The 27,409-nt window shown below is 41.7% G+C and overlaps 2 protein-coding genes across 3 annotated transcripts; one reads left to right on the forward strand and one right to left on the reverse strand.

Moving 5' to 3' along the window:
* On the forward strand, positions 1 to 18,733 carry ikzf1 (IKAROS family zinc finger 1 (Ikaros)). Of its 2 annotated transcripts, none has more exons than XM_080450287.1 (8): positions 1 to 202; positions 6,085 to 6,138; positions 6,372 to 6,488; positions 12,712 to 12,987; positions 15,664 to 15,831; positions 16,355 to 16,480; positions 17,249 to 17,383; positions 17,871 to 18,733. In XM_080450287.1, exons 1-8 carry the CDS (start codon positions 16 to 18, stop codon positions 18,545 to 18,547), a joined length of 1,740 nt encoding a protein of 579 aa, XP_080306413.1. In that variant the 5' UTR covers positions 1 to 15; the 3' UTR covers positions 18,548 to 18,733. The 2 variants fall into 2 exon arrangements, with proteins under 2 accessions (XP_080306413.1, XP_080306412.1); XM_080450286.1 differs by having other exon boundaries at positions 9 to 202; positions 6,369 to 6,488.
* Positions 18,734 to 23,620: 4,887 nt separating this feature from the next.
* On the reverse strand, positions 23,621 to 26,840 carry fignl1 (fidgetin-like 1). Its single transcript, XM_080449360.1, has 2 exons — positions 26,775 to 26,840; positions 23,621 to 25,915 (listed from the first exon to the last, which is right to left on the reverse strand). The coding sequence occupies exon 2, from the start codon at positions 25,905 to 25,907 to the stop codon at positions 23,949 to 23,951; it is 1,959 nt and encodes a 652-aa protein (XP_080305486.1). The 5' UTR covers positions 25,908 to 25,915; positions 26,775 to 26,840; the 3' UTR covers positions 23,621 to 23,948.
* Positions 26,841 to 27,409: the final 569 nt, after the last annotated feature.

A 27,409-nucleotide genomic window follows, 5' to 3' on the forward strand; every position in this document is an offset into this window, starting at 1 on the left:
AAGCGAAGCAAGAAAATGCCTCAGTCTCTCACAGAGACATTAGACATGATGTTGGGCTGGAACGAGGAAGTACAGTGGAGAGGAAGAGGGGAGGGACCCAGGGCAGAGTTCCATGGGGCTGCAGCCGCGCTCGCAACTTCTGCACATGGAGCCGCCGGGGAGAGTTGGAAGAACTTCATATTGCAAACTCAAGGAATAGCAGGTACCGTAACTAAAACTTCCACCATGTTTTTTTTTAATTAACTGGTCACCGATTTAAAAAAAAGAGAGAAAAAGTCTGTGTTTGGGAAAGGAGAATAGTTTTTTTATTGAAGAACAAGGACCTGGCTTCACCTGACTGGAAAACGCTGTCCTTAGTTTCGGTGCAGGTGATCCTGACCGTTGCGCGTTCTACTGTCTTCAGGTGGTTCTGGTATAACGGCTTAACGGTCTGGAAGTTTGTAGAGAATGACATTATTTCACATTTTCTCATCTAATAGGCCACATTTTATGGGATTTGTGGAATGTTTTACATTTCCCACGCGTCATTTGGAAATGAAGGGATTGCCTTCTCATCATTCTCAGCCAATTTCATTTATTTGTCCACATTTTAACCTATTTACCAAAAAATCCTCTTCCTGTCCCGATAGGGAAAATAATATATTCCCCAAAAGTCATGTTGTGACTTTTTTTGCCCCCCCCCTCCCCCTTCAAGGCACATGTTGACATTTGTTCAAAATTGTCCCAAAAAGTCAAAATATGCCTTTTTTTGTGAGACAGCGTTGTAAAAAGCCCATATAGGCTAATACAGAATAGCTTAAGACGTTTGTTTGTTTTATTTTCGTTCTTTCACTTCTTTGATTATTTCTTCCAAATAGTTTTTGTTGGCACCTGTTGCAACTGATGTGCGCACACAAAGTAGACTGGTATAACTGAAGTGGAGCAAAGTAGACGTGTTTTCATAATTAGCTAATTTAATAGATTATATCTCTTTAAATTATGTTACGCGAACCTAAAACAAAAAAGGAGCGTGAAGATCTTTTAACACCGCTTTAAAAACAGGAAATAACGACGCGGTAGGAATAATGTTGTTTAAAATCATCTCAAATTAATCGTTGACAAATTACAATAAATACTTAATATTACCATGTCGTGAGTGAACAGATATATGCAATCATATGTTCACATTATTACACTCTTCTTGTTACTCACTGATGATGAACTGAGCAAAAATATATTTGTAAGGCAGGCACTTTGTAACGGCTGCTGACAGCGAATGGGGATCATTCATGATCTACACCAGTGGTTCTCAAACTTTCCAGGCCGTGACCCCCCAAAACAATCATATTTGAACTGGGGACCCCCCACCTATAGCTGACAAGCACTTGGAATTGTAGGAGTTGAGGCATTCAATTTAGTTTGAATACTGTGAAAATAGCCGATCTACAAGCTCAGTATGCCTCCCAATGTGAGGCGTTGTGAGCTGATCGGCTATTTTCAAATCGTTTGCCTCTTTCTTATATTATTTGACAATTTGGCCAGTTTGACCAGTTTTTATAGTATAGCCTAGTTTGTTGATTACTTTTGATGCAGTAGGCCTAATTGTCTTTTTCATTTTTTTTTAGGAATTAAAAAAGTTACAAAAAATGTCACTTCACTCACTGTCATCTGGGACCCCCCAAAATAATGTGGGGACCCCCCTGGGGGTCCCGACCCACAGGTTGAGAAGCACTGATCTACACTCCTAACCATGTAATGTGCTCCTCATTCTCAAACATTTGAGGAAATAAACTCACTCAGGGCTTTAATAATAATAATGATAATAATGACTCATACACTCAGGGCTTTCTGCTCTAAAACACTTTTCTAAAGTGCCATAAAGGTTTCTGATGAAGTTCACTTCTTCACAAAATAGGCTGATAGGATTGAACATTATTGACTCTTGATAAACTATTTAGACTACACATTCATAATAATGTCACTGATTGTTTTGAGATGTTAAGTTTTCTATATATATATATGAATCCACTATGGGTTCTATTTACATTCACATAATCTTTTTTATAGATATCTAGATTTAAATTTTTATTTTATTTTCCACCACTTCCCAACATTTAAGGGAAGTTCAGAGTCTTGTAATCTCCCTTGACTTATGAACACATTCTTACCAAAAACTGATAGGCTACTGACAAAAATATCGTACTTTTCAGACTCTCTCAAACTTTGAAATGAGCTATAATTCCGTCAAAAAGAAAGTAAGAAAAAAATTGGGATATTTCCCCCCTTTTTAGTTTCTCAATTTGAACGAGGGCTCCAGAATGTCAGCAGATACATCATCTTTCTTGTCAGTAGAAACAGAACTAGGCGGGGGCAGAGGAAGACAGTTATTAAAATGATTGCTCACTCTGAATACCAGAGTAGTGAAGTGTGTCAAGATGTAAATGAAGGAAACTTCTTTTCAATGCACCTTTTCCTCTGAACCCCAACCCCCCACAATAGGCTCCATACAGCACATCATCTCAGTAACACTACCTACTTTACCCGCAAATTTCATGAATTACTGATGAGAATCTCCAATATGCATATATTTATCTGACTTGAACAAAGGTGACCATGCATCACATTACATGCAAGTGTAGGACAATGTCTTTCCATAATCCGGAACCCACAGATTTATTTCTCATAAAATGATGGGATTTATTTGACGGCTTGCCAGTAGAAGTTTACTTTGAACATGTGAAATTCATATCACATTCATAACAATTTAAACAATGAAAAGTTCATATCCTACAACTTGTGCCGTGGTTAAAAAAAAGTAATTCTTATTTCAATTAACATTATATTATTATATACTTGTGACTATAATAAGGTCAGTGTTAGGGCTAACAAGCACATGTCCAATGTGGTAAAATGTAATCACATTCTTAAACACCACTTTGCTTGAATAAATTAGATATAATGAGAAATATTTAATGTAATCCTACTATATACTGTTTGTGTTCTATTACATCTATCTATATTTTTTGAAGCTTTCATGTTTTCAAATAGCAAAGACAATGTCAAACTATATAAATACCTTGGTGTGTGGTTTTCCCTCTTTTACAGCAAAATCTTGAGTGTTAATTTATCTCTTAGAGTGTAATTTTGACACTCTTAGAGTTAAATTAACACTCAGGGCATTGCTGTGTATAATTAATTTTGTAATATAAAACTAATTCAAAATTAGACACCCTTTAGCTGGTGTTCCACAACAACAAGGCAACCTCATGATCGTAATTAATTTACTGAAGGCTTTGTGCTGTTTTCTGTTGCCATTTATTTTCTCCGTTAATTACCGCGTTCGTTCATCAGCAACGGCTCATGTATTCACTATTCACACTATACTTTGCCTTCTAAATATGCATTACATGCACGCGCACGCCACTCTTGCACTTTTCTTTGTAGAATCCAAAGTTTGCTGGTGTGGTCCCCCCAGTATCTGTTAACGGTTTGACTGTTTCTCATCTCCACCCTGCTCCCTGGTGCAAACCCTTTGGTTTGCAACCTGCCTTCAGCAGACGCCTCTAAACCCCCCACACCACCAGCTCCCCCCGCCATCCACCATCCACCCAACATACATCACACATTCACACTCACACACACATGCAAGCACAAACACACACATGCAAGCACAAACACACACACACACACACACACACACACACACACACACACACACACACACACACACACACACACGCATACATGCACACGCATGCACGAGCACACACAGACACACACACACACACACGCACACGCACACGCACACACACACACACACACACACACACACACACACACACACACACACACACACACACACACACACACACACACACACACACACACACACACACACACACACACAAGCACACGCTAACCCACAAGCCTCTTCCTGTCTCTCCTCACTTGGTGGACTCAAACCAAAAGTTTTCCAGTCCTTCAGTGCGTCACACTCTCATAATGTGGTACTCTCTGCTTGCTGATTGCACTGCAGCGCGGGTTCCACCTGCCCCCAGTGAGCACCACTCTCGGACCCCCTGTTGACACATCTCCTTCTGCCCAACATCCATACCCTCGTCAATAAATAAAAAGATGAAACATTATGGAGGATTTCAATTAGGTGTGTTTAAAACAGACAAACAAACAAAAACAAAAAAGAGCATCTACTGCTGTCAGAGGAGTGCATCATTAAACTGGATTCTCTGTAAATGAGCATCCGACAAGAACAGGAATTCAGATTTTGGGAACCTCTGAAATTCCTTTATGGGGATTTCTTTTGGGGAATTACAAGAAATGATAAAGACTTTTCTAAATAGCAACTTCTTCAAGATAAAGGGAAAAAAAGTGTTGCTTAACAAAACTACACCCTGGAAGTTTCTTTGCACGCCCTAAGGGTGATTTATAGTTCGTCGCGTGCTGGTGTCACGCACCAAGAATAGCCGATCTACAAGCTCACAACACAGCGCGACGCGGTGTAAGCCTTAGATCAGCTATTTTCAGTGAGCGACACAGGCTTTACTCTCCACATGCCTACACAAGTGGGCTGAATATATAGGAATCAAAGCCCCCTGCCGACACATCCGTATTTCCCCTTCTTACCATCTGCCCAGAAAAAAGGGCACAGGAGAATACACCCCCCAACCTCCAAACTCCAGATGCTTAAGAGTGGTGGAACACCGTCTCTCGGTTCAGCGTGGCAGCACGCACGCAACGCCTCCTGAACCAACTTCAACAAATCATCTGCATCAGTGACCTCTGAACCCCCTCCTCATACCCTTTGGGTCCTGGGTGTCTGCCGCTGTCAAACTCCTGACTTAAGTTGCTAGCCCGCAAGAGCATCATGCATTGCAACAGAATGGCCCCGTTGCTTCCCACTATTTGTTCCAAATGTGTGGAGCCATCTGTCAGCAAAACAGGAAGGCCTAGGTTCCCCTTCTCCCTAGGGCTCGTTTCGCTATTTTCAGGAGCTTCACTTCTCCCTGTGTGGCTGCTTGGACCGGGCAGCGGCCCCACCGAGGGCTTCTTGAAGTGGTGGAGCCCATCTGCTGCAGGCTTGAGGGCCATCCATTATTAATGGGGCCACGTGCACTGGTGACTTCTCACATATTCAGGCCTGGCCATGCTCTGTGCTCAATCGCCTCGTCCTGGAAAAAAAACAAATAAATAAATGATGCAAATAAATCAGAATCATTATTGGAAAATTATTGTTTCACTGCCCTAGTCTTCTTCATCACCCGCTTCCCCCTTCAAAGTTCAAGGTGTTTATTGTCACCTGCACATACATTGCAGGCAGTACTTCTTGTCTTAGCTCGTTCCTGACTCTCTGTGGCCTTCTCTTCCTGTCTGCCTCTATGTTTTTCAGCTTTCTCGCTGTCTGCATGGTCCAGTCTCTTTCCCTATCTCTCCTCTCTCTCTCTCTCTCTCTCTCTCTCTCTCTCTCTCTCTCTCTCTCTCTCTCTCTCTCTCTCTCTCTCTCTCTCTCTCTCTGTGTCTCTGCCTTATCTCCTTTCCTCTCTCTCTCTCTTTCTTTCTCTCTCTTTCTGATTGTGGCTCGTACGCATCTGTGCTCAGGCCGCGGGCTCAGCGATGCATGCTCAGTAAATTAGAGAGAACACGAACGCACGATCAGCTGGGCACGGCGAACACCCGCATCCTCTGTGACCTGGGGGCCAGTTAATTTTCTGCTTAATTTTGCGGCAGTCAGTTTGCATTTTTGGATGATTACGTGGCAGGAAATTAACAATAAATAACAAATGTGCTCTGAAAGCCCATTCCCAGCAGCCCCTGCCACCAGCAGGCCCCATCAGACAGCCCCCAGCCACTCTCTCCCTGCCCGGTCTCTCTGTCCGACTCGTAATGAAAATGTCTGTAATTCTTTGTAATGTAGCGTGGAGGACAACGGTGTTGTCTACAGCGGTGACAAGACCGATCTTGCCGGGGTGACAGAGTCACGCAGAGAAAGTTCACCCCTTTACTCTGCTCCGGCTTTTTATAATGTTTCCCCAGCCTTGCTTTTGATTAAACTTACACGCATCTACATCTCCTCCATCTCTCTCCTATTAGAGTACCTGCATCGAATGGAGACGGAGGAGACCGAGGAAATGTCCCAGATGCCAGGTAAAACGACCACCGCTACATGATTGAGCCTTAGACACCACGGTAAATTAACAATAGTCTTAAAACTACTGGCGGCACCCCTGAGGTCATTTTTGCTTCTCCTGAATGAGACACACAACAAAATCCAGAGTTCATTTAACTCTGAGTGTGTAAAGAAAGGACCTGCAAGGGTCAATTTTGCTCCTGGAGTAGTTCCATGGTTTGTGATGTGTGATGTGTGCCTCCTTCAGCAGGCAGAGACAGCCCCCCTTCCAATGATTTGTCCGAGGAGGCGGAGGAACCCATGGCTGTCCCAGAGGACCTGTCAGCCTCCTCCACTCACCAGCAGAACAACAGAGGTGACATGAAAGGTATGAGTGAGCGTTTCACTGTGTCATTAATTACAAATACTAGCACACAATCTGACAATCTACTAAAAACTTTATTAAAGCTCTGACAAGAATAAAGTCACAAAGCAATCAGAACAAGATGAAAGAAATTAAATGAATTGTAGATTCAACTATTGACATTTTTGGGGTATTGCTATTTCGTATTATTGTACAACTAATCATGCAGAGTGGAATCTAGCAAATAGCAATGCAAAGAAAATAAACCATACTCCGACACAGCATACGTGTCCTGAAACAAAAAATACTTTATTTTATTTTATTTCCATATCAGAGTAAAATGGCTAATTGAGAGATTAATAGCAATATCAAAAGCACAGCCCCTTAAGAGTTTTAATGGCTTAATCCCATGCACATCCACTGGGAGATATGCTTTCCAGATAAACAGGAAAAGTTAATTTACAGCTGCACAGAAAAGCATTTAGGTCATTGGCAGGAAAATGTTTAAAAAAAAGAAAAGAAGAAATCTCTTTGATCCATGGCATGTTATTAATAAACAGAATCTTAATGAATAGCTAATGTGGCCTTGATTTGGGTGAGTGAGCATTAAACCAGGGAATATCCTGGCACGGGTCATCAGTAGCAGACAGTTTATAGTAATTCTTGCTTGGAATACATGTCACATGTAGCATACCAGGAAATGTTGGCAAAAGCCCCTCAGTTTTACATGACAACAGGATGAATCAGATATGATGTACTGAATGTTAAGTAGTTATTGTCCATGTTTTTAAAATTGTTATGCATGCCATCTGAGCTGCAAAAACACATTTATTAACTGCCACCAGTAGAGCCACCACTGTAAAAAGGACTACATCTGCTCCTTTTAATGTATGACAAAGGTTTTCATGTAAAATTAATCCATTCAGTGTGTTTTTACACATTGTCCAGATAACGGCAAAGATTAGCAGGGTACAACAGCAAAATCCAGTGTTAATTTAACGTTAAAGTTTAAAAAGTGGATGGTTAAATGAACACTATATGGATATTGCTGTGTAGGATTTTGAAGCGAAGTAATAAGATGTTAGAGGAAACTGAAATAGGATGTGTAAGTGTTTCCTAAGAAGAGACAGTTTCAACACTCCAGGAGATAAAGAGTTCAGGAACAGGGCCAAGCTCACAGATCGCAGATCAGCACATCACGTCACATCACTGCACCACATAGGTCACACACCTGCACGCGCACACACACACACACACGCACGCACGCAAGCACGCACGCACGCACGCACGCACACACACACACACACACACACACACACACACACACACACACACACACATACACACACACACACACACACACACACACACACACACACACACACACACACGGAGCTGTTGTGATGGTGTCCAACTGTGACTGTAAATTATTAAATACACTTGGTCAGTGAGAGTAGGTGGCTGAGGAGCCGCAATTCAGTCCAGAGTTCATAAGAAAACTCTCAATACTCACTTTTCTGTCATGGGCTTCATCTCATAGTCCAGTGGTTCTCAAAATGGGGTCCGGGGACCCCCAGGGATCCTTGAGGGTGATCCAGGGATCCCCACCAAAATGAGTTAATATAGCATCAAAATCAGTTTAACCAATTTGACCCTACATCAGTTATTTGAAAATAGTCTATCTACAAGCTCTGCTATTTTCAAAAAAACCTTGAAAAGATTTACAACAGAAATCTTGTATTGGGGTCCCTGGCTCAAAATATTTTCAGATCGAGGGTCCGCGGCCAAACACATATACATTTTTTTGGGGTCTTTGACATGAAAAGGTTGAAAACCACTGTCATAGTCGACAGACAGGCATTTTTTATCACGATGTGGAGATAAATGGGAAACAGTTGAGAGCCAAATGCGTCATGTATTTGCTCTGTGTTCGTTGAGGCTGAGTACATACAGTAGTACGTGTTAAAAGTAATTTGAGGAAGAAAAAGGGAAGAGTTTGTATTGGTGTTGATTGTGTGTTTGTTTTTCTGTGTAGTGTGTGTGTGTGTGTGTGTGTGTGTGTGTGTGTGTGTGTGTGTGTGTGTGTGTGTGTGTGTGTGTGTGTGTGTGTGTGTGTGTGTGTGTGTGTGTGTGTGTGTGTGTGTTTGTGTGTTTGTGTGTGTTTTCCACTGAAATGATGATTTCATCGCAATGATACATATATATCTGCTTTGAGAGAGAGAGAGTGTGGAAGAGAAAACAACAGAGAAAGAGAGAAGGCGAGAAAATGACTGAGAGAGACAGCGAGCGAGAAAGAAATAGACGTAAGGGAAGTGACTAGTATATATAGTAGTACTAGGGCACATGCAGGATGACTATATATGGGACATAGAACCACAGAGTTTTGAAAGCTCAAGACCTCAAACCCAGGTTGTTTTTTGGTTTTTTTGCACTGTCCTAAAACAATCTGCTAGGCTGGGATACGTTCTTTGCACATCATACGTTCACCAAGCAATAATTCTAATATTGGAGCACCCAGTCTAAATGTAAGCACATAGACTATGTAGACAAGGACTGCTATATCATTTTTTCCTCATCATCCCACAGCATAAATAAAAGATAACAGATTCACCAGCTCACAACACCTTGTGAGATTGTGGACTGGCTTGTAGAATTTGTCATACAACAAAGTATAGGGCTTAAAAGTGGTTACGGCACTCTGTGTTGTCTGATTTGGCCCATCTGATACGGGCCATGTCACACAAGAATCATACTTGGGGTCAAGTATTGACCTCAAGTCATTTGAACATTTGAAAAGTTATAGGGCAAACGACTTCACAAAATGCCATAGTGACTCATTTTCTCTTTCACTTTGAATTAAGCATAAGGCTCCAGTTCTACGTATTTCAGGGACAAGCTGTTTCCCAAACAGATGTGGATGCAAGCATTCTCTTTTAAAACAGTGTGAGGGAAAAGTAAACCATGTTTTTGCTGTTCCTGTTGTCGAGTGTCGTTAGGGTGGTTTAGCACATGTGGTTCCACAGCCTTGCACACTGGGCTATTTTCAGGCAGTGAGAGCGGCACAAGCCTTTAACAGGAACCTCCAGCAGGCACCCTTTTACTTCCACAGTATAGGTGCAAGAGTTAACAAACCTTTCTTCATATCTCTTATCTACCCTGAGTAGCAGACTCATGTCTTAAATGCTTGGCATACATTTAGGCTACATTTACATACGTTATCTCAGTATCTGGCTGTGTAGAAGGTATCACACAGGTTAATCCCTGTTGTCTCATTTCTAATCTGACGACAGTTAGACGTGAATCAAGTGACAGATGTTTTACTGCAGTCATTCTGTTTGTCCTCTTTTTGTTCTGACACCTGCTTCCCAAAACGTGTAAATCAGGATGTGCGACCATGATAAATATGACATAAAGTAAAAGCTCTTCTTCCTATTCCCAATTTAGTCATAACTTAACTTCCCCTTATCCCTGAGAAGCTGCAGCCTGGCAGTCATGATTCCCTCTGTCGCATAAGGGTCAGAGGCTGTATTCAGCTCGTTCTGTATTCAGCCCCGCTATTAGTCATAAGGGTCAGAGGCTGCCTAGTCTCTCGAGGCAGACGTGTTTACTCCCACAATTTTCAAATGCTTCCACCTGACAGTCTGTACTTAAGAAGCTCTGAAAATAAGCCCCTCTTCCACTTCACCTGTACAGATGCGTGAATAACTTGTGCTTGAAACCAAATGAGTCAAGGCCTATCTAGCAAGGTGCTTAGAAGATGTATTTTAATGATATTTTAAAACACAGTCTGTGAACACCTCATCATGATTGGCCAAATATCTGAAGCACAGCTTCCTGTTCTCAACTTTTACCAGGCAGTATTGCAGCCTCTCTGTAGCATTTAATGATTGTGGATGCGATAGTCTGGTAGCATTCAGCCTGTTGTTTGTGAAAATGGCAACACTACTAGACACAACTTCTATGCAGCCCATTCAGTCTAAAGAGACTCAGACACAGTAAAATCCTGAGTCTTATTTTAACAATGGACTTTATGTTAATGAACAGTGTATGCAGCAGCAAAGCGACAGTGTTTCCTGTGTATGGCCCTTTCATTGGAGGTATAGAAACCTAAGGCAAAGATGTGAAGGAATTTGCACTGTCCTCCTAAAATATGCCATGTGTTTTAAAGACTATTTTGACGGCCTTTGTAGTATAGTACACAAGTTCCTCTCTGGCTATAACTAAAGGTTTCATTCTTACGTTGAACTCCATAATAATTTTCCATTTTATATATATTAGTGTTCATCGGCAATGCCTGAATACAATCCCTCAGCAGTGTACAATCCCTCAGCAGAATGACATGAAAAGTTGTCTAAAGATTGCAGCAGTCATTAGACAGGTTAAACACAACATTATTTGTTTGGCAACAAACCAAAAAGTCTAAATATTTGTGCTGGTATGGCTGTCCTCATTATGCAAATGATTTGATTTGAAGCTGCAGAAAAGGCCATTCATGTTAGTATAACTCACACTTTCCCCTGTCTCTCTGAGTAAATGATGCATAATGGGAGTTTTGTTCCCTCTGCGTCTGTCGGTGAAAACATGCCTCCTGAAAAAAGCGTTGTTTCAGTTACAGGGTGTTTTACAATTCCTTGTCTGTGCTTCCCTTTATGTCACTTCTCCATAATTCTTGGTATTTCTGTTAGACAGGCCTTGTTTCTAAAGCTTCCCCTTTTCCATAGATTCCTATGTTTCATGCTTTCCACTTCTTCCTCTTCAGTTGAACAAACATGGCTAGAGGCATGGGGAAATCAGGCTGCCATGACATGCAAACCACAGGCTTGAACTTTGTGGGACTTGCAATATTCTGAGGTGTGTGAAATGTCGCTAAAAGCGACACGGCTTCTGTTGGGAAAACAGGGACGTTGACAAATGCACTCACTTTTGTACTTCAGCAGCTGTAAAGTTAGAATTATTAGGGATATTTTATCTTTTTCATCAGTCTGTCTGTCATCAGATCTTATAGGCCCCTCGATGTGCACATGGTGTGTGTGTGTGTGTGTGTGTGTGTGTGTGTGTGTGTGTGTGTGTGTGTGTGTGTGTGTGTGTGTGTGTGTGTGTGTGTGTGTGTGTGTGTGTGTGTGTGTGCGTGTGTGTGTGTGTGTGTGTACGCGCACACGGTCACATGCATGTGTTTTTATCATTCTCACTTGGTCTGATACATACCACTGCCGTCCCTAGTTTCACAGTGTTTCCTGTCTCTCTGTTTCCTGTTTATCTTGCTGTCATTTGTTTCACAAAACTGTGATGTGTGAGATGCTCGCTGTGTTTCCTCATCCCATCACTGATGTGTTCATCTGAGATATGCTCAGATCACCCTCGTCTCCTCAAGAGATGTATTTTGTTTTTGGAAAACCTCAAGCTTAACACTGACAAAAACCCACTATTTAACAACACATAAAACCACTTGTGAATTAAAAACACAATTTTCATTGCGAAGCCAATGCCATAATTGTAGCCTAATATTTCACTGTGAATTCAGTCTTCAGTTATATTGGTAGAACACCAGACTGACACTGTTATTGACTTTAGTTCAACTCATAAGATATGAGTGGGACAAGGTGTACATTGCCAACTGTATTTGAATATTTAGACAAAATATATAATTGTTTGTGGTTCTGGTCTATAGGGGGCACAATGGCTTTCTATGGAGAGGCTGCCTAGACCTTTTAATACTAAAACGGCTACAGATTTACTTAGTTTCACTTTTCTTCCTTCTATTTTGACAGATCTAATGCTGACATGATAAGGGACAGCTCTGAATCCAAAGCCACAGACTTAATTGTAATATTAAATATAACCTTAGGTTAGGTTGAATCTATAGAACAATAGGTACAGCTAACTGTTTTAGATTTCCTGGGAGGGTTAGGATAAAAATGATTATAAACAAATATGTACATACTGTTTCGTTGTATGGTTGTGAAGAAAAGTTTGAGTTTGGTTATTTTCAGCTAAAACTTAAAAAAAAAGGGCAATGAGGTGGAAACAAACAGAACCAATCAAACCAAACCAAAGAGAGAGAGAGAACGAGAGGCCGACAGAGAGAGAGATAGATAAATAGATAGATATGTAGACCTACAGTACGTGCCCAATGAAGTCACCCCAGTCAGGCATTTTTTTTAATCATGTCACATGTAGTTCTATATGACTTAACACACCAGAACCATGCACGTGTTCTAAACAGTGGCCCACTGCCCTCTTTTTTCAGCCTGTAACATTAAAGTTGAGGCTCGCAGTGATGAGGAGAATGGGCTCACCTGTGAGATGATGAATGGCGAGGAGGAGGAAGAGTGTGGTGCGGAAGATTTGCGCGTGCTTGATGCCTCGGGGGCCAAAGTGAACGGCTCGCAGGCGGGCCCCGACGCCAGGGCCTTCTCTTCGGCCGGTGGCATCCGCCTGCCCAACGGGAAGCTCAAGTGTGATATCTGTGGGATAGTTTGCATTGGCCCCAATGTGCTGATGGTGCACAAGCGAAGCCACACTGGTAAGCTCATCGCCCCTTCCTTTACACCCATGTTCACTGCTGGTATGTTAAAGGGAGTGTTAAGGCTTGTTCATGCTTCGTCGCACGGCTGCGTCACTCGCCGAAGAGAACCGATTTCCAATTGGTTTCAATCAGTTGTTTTTGGTGAGCGACATAGCCGTACGACAGAGTATAAATGAGGCTTTGGGACAGGGGGTGAGAGGTGATGCCAGTACACTGTAAAATCCCGAGTGTTAATTTAACTCTCTCGGTGTTAAAATAGCACTCAAGATTTTATTATGTAGCAGTTGTTATACAGTAGAGCATTGCTTTAGTTTGCCTTGTTTTTTTTATAAGGTCCAATTGACCAAAAGGTTAGGATGAAGTATGCTTTTTAATTGCATGGATGTTTTAGAAGGTCTTGATCTGACATTAACACACACTAGTAAAGTATAGGCTAACATATAGGCTACCTAACATACCTAATTTCCAGAGATCTTCATAGCTGTGAAGCCAACATATTCAGTACAACGGTGATGCTTTCTTAGAATCAACAATCTTAAACTTTGTGACAGTTCACTGTCTCAAGCTAGAGACAGAAGTAGATTGAACTGGTCTCATTAAACCAGTTGACTGACAATAGTTCCATACTGACTTGTAGTTTGTATTGGCATCCTATCCATGCAATTTGCTGTATATATAGACCTCTCTGCGGTGCGTGAAATAGTGTTTGAGAATGCCATTAGCAATGATGATTGTTCTCTAAATGATTTTGATTTATCACATGACAAGCAATGGTAGCCGATCGTCGTGTGGTGTGAATTTAGTCCCCCAAAACATGCCCCTTAATCGAAAAGCAGGATATCCGCTGGTAGCAATTAAATGGAATCTCCCTGAAATGACAATTATCTGACTATTAAAAGTTTTTCAAATTTGAAAATTGATATTCTATTGTAATGAACCCAAACCAGTGGTGGGGAACATTTTTGAAAAAGGCACTTAACTGTCAAGCTTTAGAAACTAATGAAACCCAAAATGGAAGAAAGGAACACTAGGCTAATGTAAATGCAAAAGAATGTATAATAAAAGATATAATGAAGTGCCTCTTATTTAAATAGAAAATATTCTGTGGTGGATCTTTGCTCCTGAAATGCATTTTTAATGAGTTTCCTTTTTTTAAATATATTTTTGCTGCTTCACTGGTGACTCTTATTTTATAGAGGGGGGGTCTTTGAAAAAAAAGAAGCCACATTAAAACGTTCTCACAGAATGCCACAACACACGGAGAGGATGGATATTGGTTTATTCCAGAAGCGCTGATCAGGAAGACTGGCTCGCAACACAAAGTGTTTCCTTCGCTTTATTCAAATGAGGCTGCATTTGCATTGTGATGTGCCGCTCTTATTTTAGAGACGAAGAAGAGGAAAAAATGAGATTTTCAGATCAAATTGACCTAGGCAATGGTGCATTACGGAGCTGGCAGGCGGAGTCTGAAAGGCTCTTGTTCGATCAGAGCGCCAGAGCTCGGGTGGGGGGTAGGGGTGGCGGTGGCACGGAGAAATGGAGTGTCAGTCCGCTGTGAAACTCTCCCAGGGTATTTGATTGGTCCGATGTCCACTGGAGTAGCTTCATCTAGCCGCCTGTTCTTGTAGTACAGTGACCCCACATTCACACAATGGCAGCCCGTTCTTACATCCACAACAGTAACATAAAGACAAAAGGCAGTGTGCTGTTTTTACAGTACACTATTGTCAGTAGATGTTTTCTTTCTTTCTGTGGTTGTTACATGCTGTTGGCAGTAGAATGTTTATGTTGTTACATGCTATTGTCAGTTGAATGTTTTTTGCTGTTGTTACATGGCTGTTGTCAGTAAGGGTTCCTCTTTTGTCTAAGGAAAAACTGTTCTCAAAGTTCAAAGTTCAGAGTCAGACTGTTAAATGATTATGTTAGTAAGGAAGTCCTGATTAATTTAGACTTAATTTAGACTTAATACGCTTTAAAGTCAATCAAGACAGTCAACAGTCCCGAGGCAGTCAACTTCAGCATTTCTTCTTAACATGGTCCATTGAGCAATCATTCCTAGTTTTTGCACAGTATTTGTTACATTCATTGTCTGTATTCACAATGCATTTTCCATATCAAATACTTCTTTAAGTGTGTTCAGGTTCAAGGGTGTTCAGGTTCAAGGGCATTAATTGCATAGGTTTGACAACCTTCTACATTACTGCATTAGTGCTATTGACCGGTGTCTCCAATTGGTCTATACTTGTCCCCTCCTTTTCCCCCTCTACAGGCATTATAACACTTGTAATAAGTGTTTATAATTATGCATAACAACAAGGTTTATGAAGTGTTATAACTTATTATTATATCCTATATCAAAATTGCCTAGTAATTTATAAGTGCTGGTCATAATGCATTATAAACTCAGTGGAACAGCACATTATAACACTTTACATATAGGTCTACAATGCATTATATCACATTTATAATGCATTATAATGCATCATAATGCATTAAAATGCACTTATAATGCTTCATAACACTTGTTATAAATGTTTATAATTATGCATAACAGCTTAATACAAACATACTTTATAACTAAGTTAAGGTAATTATAATGTGCTGTTCCACTGAGCTTATAATGCGTTATAAACGTATATGTTATATATTTCTGTTCTGCTCTTTGCCCCCCAGGAGAACGTCCATTCCAGTGCAACCAGTGTGGTGCGTCGTTCACACAGAAGGGAAACCTGCTACGTCACATCAAGCTGCACTCAGGGGAGAAGCCCTTCAAATGTCACCTATGCAGCTACGCCTGTCGCCGGAGGGACGCCCTCACCGGTCACTTACGCACCCACTCTGGTGAGTATACTGCCAGGTCCACCAACATAAAAACAAAGCGCACTCAGAGTAGGATCGATGCATCTAAACAACTGGCCCATTACGTTATGCAGGAGTAACCATGGGGAAGTGGATAGGGTGTAGATAGGGTGTCACTTTTTTTTTCACTTTGCACACTGTATTGTTTTGCAGAAGTGTTTTGCTGTTGATGAAATCATTGGGTTTATAATTGTTTTTGGTCCTTTCAAAACATTACACATATTATTCATTATTATTATTATGATTATTATTATTATTACTTTTATTATCACACTGCTAAATCCTGTGTGTCACTTACGCTTACACAGGTCCATTATTTTTACACTCAAACAGTTAAATTGACTTTACAGTGTATTGTTATAATTGCTTCATTGATTGTACCATTCTACCTCGTATATCTGCTCACTGATGTGGGAGTAAAGCACTTTGAATTGCCTCGATAATATTGAAATAAATTTGTCTTGCCTCGCCATGCCTTGCCTTGATGTATCGGAACTGTTTGCAGTTGGAAAACCCCACAAGTGTGCCTACTGTGGGAGGAGTTACAAGCAGCGCAGCTCGCTGGAGGAGCACAAGGAGCGTTGTCACAACTACCTCCAGTGCATGGGTCTGCAGAACAGCATCTACACAGGTTGGTGCCTCCAGCTCACCTCCACCCACACACTGATGACCTACTTTGCACTGAACGTAGGACTCACTATGCGCGCCTCAAAAGCGTGCCGCGCTGACAATGTTGCAATTACAAAACGCTCCGACAGGTCAGAATGAATTCATGTCATTTTTCAAATTAAATATAGCTTTTTGTTTTCTTTTGTTTCATCTGATTGAACACAGGAGCACAGAGACCCTTTTTTTCGTAAACCAGTAAAGCCCTTATTTATGGTCCGACGAAAATATTGAAAACAGCGATGCGATGTGTTGTTCAGCTTGTAGATCTGCTATTTTCGATAAAGCTTATTATAATGACATGCCTAAAATAGGGATGCTAGGTTGAAAGTAGTTAGTAGGCCACTATCTGCATGTACTGAAGTTATTATGTTTTCAAATTATAGTGATACATTTTTTAATTGCTCAGACATTTTTTAAATGCTCTGTGCAATAAACAAAATGAATCCACCATACTTTTTCAAGATTTGATTTGTATCAAATGTAGGCATATGCACTGAGAGATGCGTGCCGTGCACTATCAGCGAAGATGAAATGCTTCCTGTTCTTTACATGTTTTCAAAACGACATTTACAGACCAAGTGCTTTGCATGTGGCAGAATAGTCAGCTCTGCGCTTTGGGAGAAAGAGGCACGTGTTACTATATAAGTACAAGGCCCTCTTTCACACTTCACCTTCTTGAAAGGATCAAAATACTTGACGCTGAAATCTACTTTTCTGTCTTGCTTTCCAGTAGTAAAGGAAGAAAGCAACCAGAATGAACAGAGGGAAGACTTAAGCCAGACGGGAACTGACAGAGCCTTGGTGCTAGACAGACTAGCTAATAATGTAGCTAAACGTAAAAGCACTATGCCACAGAAGTTTGTGGGTAAGGGCTGAAGTCTGCTTCCTCTGCATACCAACATTTTTGTTTTTGCTGAAAATAATCATATGCACCTATAATAAATGTATACAGTAGGTCACACTACAAACATAATCTTGTATAGTATATTACGTTACTTCATTGCCACTCTGGCTCTGCTGAATGCATGCAGTAATAGAACTAAATATATAATATATAACCGATTATACCTTAATTTGTTCTTTACAATGTTAGACTTGTGTATTTTAAAATAGCATTTTGTTTGATCAATTACCACTATTACGGATCAAAACATATTTTTTTCAAGTTGAGCTTCAATATTAAAGCAGACCGGGGAAAATATGTCATTTTAACTATAATTTAAATTAGACAGAAACAGTAGAAAAAGGGCAATACCAAGACCAATAACTCAAAGTCAAAGTCACATGAGTCATATGAGACACATACTGTAGTGATTATTGACCTTCATCAACCCCTTCTCTCTGACCCTCAGGTGAAAAGCGTCTGTCAGAACTCTCCTTTGAGGGAGGAGACCATGTCATCAACCAGGCCATCAACAGCGCCATCAGCTACCTGGGGGCCGAGTCGCTGCGGCCTCTGGTGCAGACCTCGCCGGTCTCCTCTGCGGACGTGGCCGCCGGCCCCATGTTCTCCCTCCACAAGCCCCCGCCCGATGGCCTGTCGGCCAAAGACAGCGCTGCCGAGAACCTGCTGCTGCTGTCCAAGTCCAAGTCAGCCTCCAGCGAGAAGGACGTCTCCCCGAGCCAAAGCGGCCAGGACTCCACCGACACCGAGAGCAACAACGAGGAGCGGCCACTCGGCGGGGGCGGGGCTTCCGGTCTCATCTACCTGACCAACCACATCAACTCTGGCGTCCGGAATGGCGTGATGTCCCAGGTTAAGGAGGAGCACCAGAGGCAGTACGATGCCATGCGCGCCGGCATCGAAATGGAGTCCACCGGCTTCAAGGTGGTGACTGGGGACGGGGAGCAGGTGAGGGCTTACCGGTGTGAACACTGCCGAATTCTTTTCCTGGACCACGTCATGTACACCATTCACATGGGCTGCCACGGCTTCAGGGACCCCTTCGAGTGCAACCTCTGTGGCCACCGCAGTCAGGACCGATACGAATTCTCGTCTCACATGACACGGGGAGAGCACCGCTACTGAGGCTGCAGCGTTAGCGACTACAGAGCAGATTTATCCCCATGCAAATGAGCAAATGTAAATAATGAAAGAACACTCACCGTCCCACACACACACACACACACACAGTCACACGCACACGCACACGCACACGCACACACACACACACACACACACACACACACACACACACACACACACACACACACACACACACACACACACACACATAATAGAAAACTCATACATAACATATTGATAACATATTGTAAAATAAACTGTTGATCTTTGAAAGTGGTGTTTTTTTATACGGAATATGCATGGTTATAGAACACAGATAAAGGAACACATTTAATTAAGAAAAGTACACAAACTAATTTATTTTCATTTCAGATAACATGTTAAGGGGGGAAAAAAATGTATGTGTGTGTGTGCGTGTGTGTGTGTTTTTTTTAAAGAAAATATTCTTTTGTTTGATGAAGACAAAACATAAATATACTTGCGCCTTAGTCGTGTAGGTAGGGTTTTCAGTCATTTATTTACTTTTTATTTGGTAAATGTATAAACTTTATAAAAAATATGTCATCTTTCTGATATCCAGACAGCAGCATTTATTTTGAAATAAAAAAATGTGTTCTTGTTTCTTTATCCTAGTTTTATAATATGGTTAAAATATCCAAAAGGATTCAAATTCCTTTCTCCCATGCACAGGCAAATTTGTAATAGTTTTAGTTTTGTTTTTTATTCGGTTTTTAACCTGTTCTATTTGTAGCCACTTTCATATTATTTATACAACAAACACATGCCGTTTTTCGTCTTTTATATTTATTACTGTGTTCTATGTTTGTCTCTAGAATAGTTATAAAAACTGCATCCGTTTTAGTTCAACTGTATTACATGAATCTGGGTTTAAAACATGATTGCTGCTGGATGCTATTTTTCTTTGACAGATAAGAAAATGTTGATTTGTTTTTCCAGCTCTTTATTTTATATGTGATGGCAGAGAATTGTATGCAATACTCACACAGTATGAGATAATTGAGTGTTGAGGGAAATTGTATGCTCGCAAAATATCAATAAATGATATTACATACACAAAGAGTATTGATGCTTGTTTTCTCATTATACCAGTGTAACGTTAAAAACAACTTATGGCAGAATAATGGAAAATTGGGAATTGTTTCACTGCTGTTGAATATAACTTGCAGTGAGCTATTTTTCAGACACTTATACATAGGCACATCATTACGTGTATTAGTAGCTATAATTTAAGATCTAGGAATATGGTTAGGTGGATTGTATAATGGTTGTTGCTTGAAAGAGTGAATATACTCTACATTTTAATTGTTGTTCACAACCATATGGATTCTTCCCAGTATGTACTGTACCTGTATCTGGGCCAAGCTCAGGAGAATGGGGTAGGGCAGGGAATATGTAAATATAATTTCACACTCTGAAACTTCCTAAAATAATTAAGGTTGTCATTCAAGAAGAAGCTCACTCTTACCTGTCAAGGAAATGTATTAAATCGTGAAGTCCTGACAGTTCCTCAAAGAAGAAAAGATCCTACTGAAAATAATTTAATGAAACAGAAACCACTGTGGATGTTTAAAATGCTGAATGAATAAATACTTAATTTAATGTATGCATTTATTGGATTTTGTCACTTTATGGGACTCCGATGTGCAACGTGGAGTATCTAATTTTTCTATTGTACAAAACTCAGAATGCACACAAAACTTTGTTTCTTCATATTAATACAATATAAGAAGCAGAGAGTAGAATAGCAGTCCAATGCAACCAGGCAGACATTTGTCTGTAAGGTGAGCAATATGTTAACATACTGTAAACATCAAGGAGGCAAATGTCAGCAAACGAAGGCCCACGATTAAGTGTCCGAGACCCTGTACAGTAGGTAGTTACAGAAGGCCAGCTTGCTGTTGTCTGCCAGGTCCTGGACCATGGGAGGGAAAGGGGCACGACACCTGGTTCTCAGAGGAGCAAAGGCAGCAGAGAGCTGGGACAGAGTGGATCGGGCAGTGGAGCATAAGACTGGGGCTCAGAGGGCCAGGCCTGTCTGGAGAGAGACGCGGGGGCCAGCTGAGGAGCTCATCAGTGCTGCGCAGCGACAACCGTGTCCAGATGGCTGCTGTGTGATTCGGAAGAAACGGGAAGCAGCTGTGGCCAGCGTCGAGTCCCCACGCTTCAGTGGGACCTAACAGGGGAGGGGACGACATTTGCATGAGAGGGATAATCTGGCCAACCGTCTCTGGCCCTGCCAGAATCCCAAATCTCACTTCCCCTTTCAGCCAGTGGACTGACATACACTCACTAGTTTCAGAATCAAAGTTAACCCAGTCCAACAGAGCTACAGCAGGATTAAAAATGTTTGAAGTATCCTAATTTAAGTGATGGAAAATACAATCATAGGTTTTTCATTCATCCCACTGAATTAATGTGATGATTGTGGGATAGAAATAAACAACAAAACAAATCTAGAAGGAAAACAACTGGATGTATCTCCGTAGACATATTTGTTGCTTCATAGACTATTCACACATAAATTCACTGAGTTAATGTGAATTTCTCATTTCTCTTCTTTGATGCTCTTGAAGTATTGCAACGTACAATACAAAGTCCTGGTTTCTGTAAGAAATTGGTTTGGCAGTAGCACTGACTCACAGCTTTAATCTGTCCCTCTGGAAATATTTCACAACCTGAATAAGGGATTTTTTTCTGTTCCCGTTGTCGATATACTTTTTCTTTCATATTTATATATATTTTTTATTTGTATATACTTTTCTAGTCCTGTTTATGTTTCTTTTTACATTTACATATTTCACCCATTTAGTATAGCCATCTAGTGGTTACTCTGCATTTGTCATCTGTGATCCTCAGGTATTTGCAATCTGTATGTATAGGGAAAATTGTTTGCTGAGGGCTACACCCTGAAGAAGGCCATGGGGACGCTATGCATGGATTGTATCCCTGTCACCATGCACTGTTTTTAAAAATTGTTTGGCATTTCTATCATGAAATAGCCATCTAATAAAGGCTTTTTAACTTTTTCACCAGAATGCCATGTTTTTTTCCTTTGTTGTACCTTTTGGTCCCTAACCAAAGAGCACCTTCATTACACTTTTTTGGGACTCCCGAGCACCTTTTCTTTTTTCTGCACATGCCAGTGTGTTGGAAATCATGAATAGGACAGCTATATTATTCATCGTCAATCTCGCATCTACAAGAAATAGAACTGAGGGAAAGGAGGGATCGTGAATACAACACAGGATGCAAGAAGGTGATGTGTGTGTTCACAAATTATGATATATTAATTCTGGATGATTATCGTGAAATTAACCTCAACCTGTAATAAGAAGCACATTAGTCCTGCCTGAAGCCCAGAAGCCTAATATCTCCCTTGGCAATAGGGAGATTCCAATTTGAGAGGTAGATATTATACTGTATGGACCCAGGCTTGAACAGGAACAGGTCACTGATATGCTACTCTGTTCTGTGCATCAATGTCCTGTCAGTTGAGCGCGTTTGAAGGCTTGATCTTACAGGCATGTTCTTGGGACGTGACCCTCATGCGTGACACTAATTCAACAATTGTACACAGATGTATATAAATGCTATGACATTTTATGGTACATTTGTCTTGATAAAGGTCACACGACCGAAATGTTGATGAATTAACAACAATGCAGAGATGAGCCTATACATCTTTTGAATTTTCTATGGATTTCTTATAGGAGGCACCACACATATATTTCAGCACCACACAAAATAAGCGTGTAAAAAAAAGGCCTTTAGTTATGTTGAATATACAAAACCAATTTATTCTACTTCTTAAAATGTCAAGGAATTATACTCAAATGTACATTTAGAACCCACTTCTAATATGTAGTGACATTCTCCCCATATGCCATAGACTTGTGTTATAATTTGAAATGTCAAGGTCACATGTAATCACAAACACGCAAGCCATAATTGCTAAATCAAGCTTGTGATCACGGGTCCTCAACAATCATTGCTGCACTGTCACAAAAATTAAAGTACATGCTTAAAGCATATGGCATGATTTTCATTCCATACTCTAAGGACCAACCATCCTGTCGGTACCAGAGGAATTCTGAGCATCTGTCCCAGTCAAGCTGTGCTGAGTCCTAGTGTTGTGAGAGGCTCCTGCCAGCCCCATGGGTGTGTGCGACTACTTTCATTGCTGGCTAAATCAACAAAGTTTCTATACTGTGGCCAGCCACACAATCTGAAATATTTATTAGGGACTTCACAAAAAGATGAAAAATAAATGAAAGCCTTTTTTCATGGTCTTCCAGTTTTTCAAAGATTGTTTCATGAAAATTACATGACAACATCATTTCATGTGTGCACAATCTATAATTGTCTGCCTTCTTCAATGGGTGCAGTGTATGACCAGATGTATGACCAGTCAGCTTTAAAAGGACATCAACAACACTTAGAATCCCTGTTGACCAGTTGGCAGCACAATGACAAAGTTTCTGCTGTGTTGAGAGACCATTAGTGAGCAGCACAACTGGTAGGAACAATTTAGTGAAACTTTATTAAATATTTCATTCAGCAAGGGACATCTTTTAAAGATAAAATATTTAAATGTGAAAACACAAACAGAAAGTTGTTTCTAGGAAAATAATTGAATTCAATTCAATTTAAGGTAATTTGTTTAGAAATATATCATGTACAATTTCACCAAAATGGGAATTATTGTCTCGTACCATATTGCACAATAAAACGTTATGGTTTTTGGTGCTGATTAAACATATGAAATTCCCTGTCATGCCCACAATCTTAATCACCAACAGGAAGGGAGGAAGAGCAAAGTGTTGCCCAACTTCCCCAGCCATAGTTAGCACATCCAGTTTCAGGAACATTTCAGGACAATTACTGTAGAAGTGTTGGTGTCACCATAAAATCTATTGGCAAACCCCATGAGAGATTGGTCACACTGCCCGCTGTAGATTATATCAGCAGCACCTAGTGGAGAAAATATTACAGTACATTTTCCACATTATGTTTTTGCTTTAGTGTCAAGTTTCTGAAAATAAATGGTTTAGAGAGTTCTTCAGCAATCTTATATTTTATTAGGAACAAATAATCTGGAAAACTCAACAACAATGGAAAATAAAACATTCTTTGTCGAAACAAATATTATAGAGTGAAAACAGACCGAATCAAATGTATGACAAAATCCCAGCACAGTAATTGTTCTGATTAAACACAAAGTAATCATCAGACTATTTATAGGAAGCACTGTTCACCATCCAGAGGAAGCGGGATTGAAATCATGGTCTGGAGTACTGCAGCAGCTGACTGTGAAAAGTGGAAGTGCTCTGTTTAGGCCTTATGTGCCACGAGGCACGAAGTGGATAGGTAACGGGTCACCTGTTCACCGTCCACATCCAAAAGTCTTGTTCCACTCCTCATACACCTCCAGATCTTTGGATGAAACGCTGGGGCGTACAGTCTTCAGGGCTTCTTGGAAATCACAGTTGAGGATTGGCCGCACCTGATCGGGGGTGATGGTGGCAATGTCTTTGAGCTGGATGCTACGGATGGGCCCCAGCGCTGCCTCTCTGCACAGCTGGGTCATATCGGCACCCGAAAAACCTTCTGTCCCCATGACCACGCTCTCCAATTCCTCCTCTCCGAGCTGGTTCTTCTCATGGGCCATGAGGTTGATTACTATCTGGCGTCTAGCAGCTGCTTCGGGCAGGGGGATGTACAGCCTTTTGGACAGGCGGCGACGGGCTGCCTCATCTATCTCATGTGGCCGGTTGGTGGCGCCCACCACCAGGATCCGATCCTCCGCCGAGGTTGCCGCCCCGTCCAGCTGGACCAGGAACTCAGTCTTGATGCGCCGCGATGAGTCGTGCTCTCCGTCCGACCGCTGGGACAGCAGGGAGTCAATCTCGTCGATGAAGATGACAGCGGGTTGGTGGCAGCGGGCGATGGCGAACAGGGCTCGCACCATCTTCTCTCCCTCGCCCACCCACTTAGACGTTAGCGACGAGGCGCTGATGCTGAAAAACGTGGCACCTGATTGACATGCAATGCACTTCCCTATGAGTGTTTTGCCAGTTCCAGGGGGCCCAAACAAGAGGATGCCCTTGGGTGGGCCGCGGAGCCCAGTGAAAATGTCGGGCCGTAGCATCGGCCAAACCACAATTTCCTTTATGGTAGCCTTGGCAAACTCCAAACCGGCTATGTCGTCCCAGACTACGGGAGCTCCATGGTCCATGATCTCACTCATGATGAGCTCGATTATCTTGGGCTCAAAGTTTTTCAGGCGCTCATCAATCACCTGTGCCTCTTGGTCAGCAATGTCGCTGGCCCCGCCCTGTTCCTCTTCCTGTCGTGGCAGAGGTGACACAAATTTGGAGAAGGTCCCTCGGGGCCTGTTGGCACCCAGGGATTTCTTCATGGCCGCGGCCGCCAAAGCGGGGGCCTGACCTCTCTGGGGTTGGTGGGTATTCTTTTTATGCTGATCGACAATGAACTGCTCTCGGGCCGTTTTGAAACTGCCACCAGCCCGTGATTCAGGTCCCGCCTGAACACTATGTGCGCCCCTGCCACTGACCCTTGTGCTGTCTCCATCTGAGCTGTAGAAATTCTTCCGCTTAGATGGGTTAGAGACGGGGAAGAAGTTGGCCTGCTGGTTGTAAGTGCCACAAGCGGGGCCCATGTTTCCCTGTGGAGTAGCTGAGGCCGTATGTCCAAATAAGGCATGTGTCTGTGGTTGGGGGCATGTGAATGAGCTGGCATTGCAAGAAATACCCTCAGTGACTCTCGGCCTCTCGGCAGAACCACCATGAGGCTTAGTAAAAATGCCACTGCCCTCTGCTTTGGGCAACAGGGGTCCTGTGGATTTGAATAATGGAGGCTCTGCCCTGCCTGGGGCAGAGGGAACAGACAGGGAGCTGCCTCTGCTCTCTTGTCCAACAGTTATGTTAACATCTGCTGGTGCCACTAGGGAGCCTCCTCCTCCCCTTGTCCCCGCCTGAATCATCTTTTGCACGCACGGCAGCTCCAGTACGTTCTCCATGGTCAGGGAGGACTCCCATTTGTCACTGTGGTTCCTCTGACTGCGGGCCAGGTGCAGGGCACTGTCCGCATAGTTGTTGAGACCTGTGCGGGCATCGTCCGAGTCCAGAACTGCTGCGTAGCGTTCCGAGTAGGTCCTGAGCAGACTGGCTGCGCCGGCCTGAGAGAGCTGGGAGTTTGCCCATGCATACTGAATGTCGAGGATGTGCAGTCGATAGGCGTCTGCCGTCTGTTCAGGTGTGCAGGTGCCAGATGAAATGTCAAAGGACCTCCTCTGCCACTCGTCCAGGTGTGCACCGCTCATACCTTGGCCTGGAAGGATAGAGGACAGGAGTCATTAAAAATACATGACCCACCAAGCAGCCAAAGCAGACGCCACAACCACAAAACACATTACCCACACATAAAAAAAAGTTGAATTCCCCAACACTGGCTCTGGGGCACTGGGGGGGGGGGGTGTAAGGTTTTTGCAATCAGTGTCGATTGATTTCAGCTGGAATTTAGGCCAGCATAATAAAGTTTACATTACTTTACTATACAATGGGAGAGTACTAGCCTACAGTGGTGGAAAAGGTACTCACATTTCTTACTTTAGTAAAAGTATCAATAGTGCAATGTAGAAATATACTAATAGGCTACAAGTAAAAGTCCGGTATTCAGGATTTACTTGGGTAAAAGTACAAAAGTATTGGCATCAAAATGTACTTAAAGTACTATATGTAGAAAGTACTCATTATGCAGAATGTCCCATTTCACAAGTTTTCAAATGTCTAAAATGTATACAAATCTTTTAGCAGATCTACAAGCTCAAGCTTGTAGATCTGTTATTTTCAAATGGCCAAGATGTATATAATTGCTGAAGTGGTTAATGTATGTTTAGTAACAATAATCAAAATTGTGAGTAACCAGTGCATAAGTTTTCAAATAATTGTAGTGGAGTAAAAGTACAATATTTGCCTTTGAGATGCAGTGGAGTAGAAGTACTTGAGTAAATGTACTTCGTTACTTTACACTACTGCGATATGTAAACATTGACGCTAAACCTGTACAGTACACAGCACACACTAGTTACAAACTTGACTTAGCGCAATAAACAAAACAAAAAACGAATACATGAATAAAATAGACCGTATAAATGACAGTTTTATGAAGGTTAAACAGTTATATATACCTGTTATGTTACTAGTCTCTCTGTGATGTCTACGAGTATGAATGAAACAACTTCCCGCCAGCTGCTTCTGTGTGGACTGCGGAGTATTAGTGTTGCCAGGTCTTCTTATTATAAGCTACTTTGGGCTTGTTTTTCTGTAAAGTTGCTTGTAAATATTGTCTAGTTGCGTTTTATTGGGCTTGTCTCTAAAGTTTAGTTGCTTTTTTGGGGGGCTTATTTGGGGGTTGTTTAAACCAGTGAACCTCAAACCTTTGTCAAAGACCCCCAAGCCCAAATTAATGTATTTGTCTGCTGCGGACCCCCATCTGAAAATATTTTATACCAGGGACCCCCATACAACATTTGTGCAATTAAAATGTTTCAGAAATATTCCACACTTTTCACATTTTCTTCAAGATATAGAGCCAGGCAGCATCGTATTGGTTTAGTGCTCATGTCGCTTCTTTTGGGCCTGTTTTCATAGACCTGGTTGCTTGTTTCTCTCTCAAAACCTGGCAACACTGCAGAGTAATGAGCCGCATTCGAATTCCCTCTTTACCGCCTTGAGAAGTTGTGCTGGTCCTCACTTCAAGTTTTCAACAAGTATTAGTCTATGTATGTACTAGTGCAACAAAGAAAGACTTAATACAGTACGA

This window comes from Gymnoscopelus braueri (genome assembly GCF_963280865.1).
Source record: "Gymnoscopelus braueri genome assembly, chromosome: 14".
NCBI lineage: Eukaryota > Metazoa > Chordata > Actinopteri > Myctophiformes > Myctophidae > Gymnoscopelus > Gymnoscopelus braueri.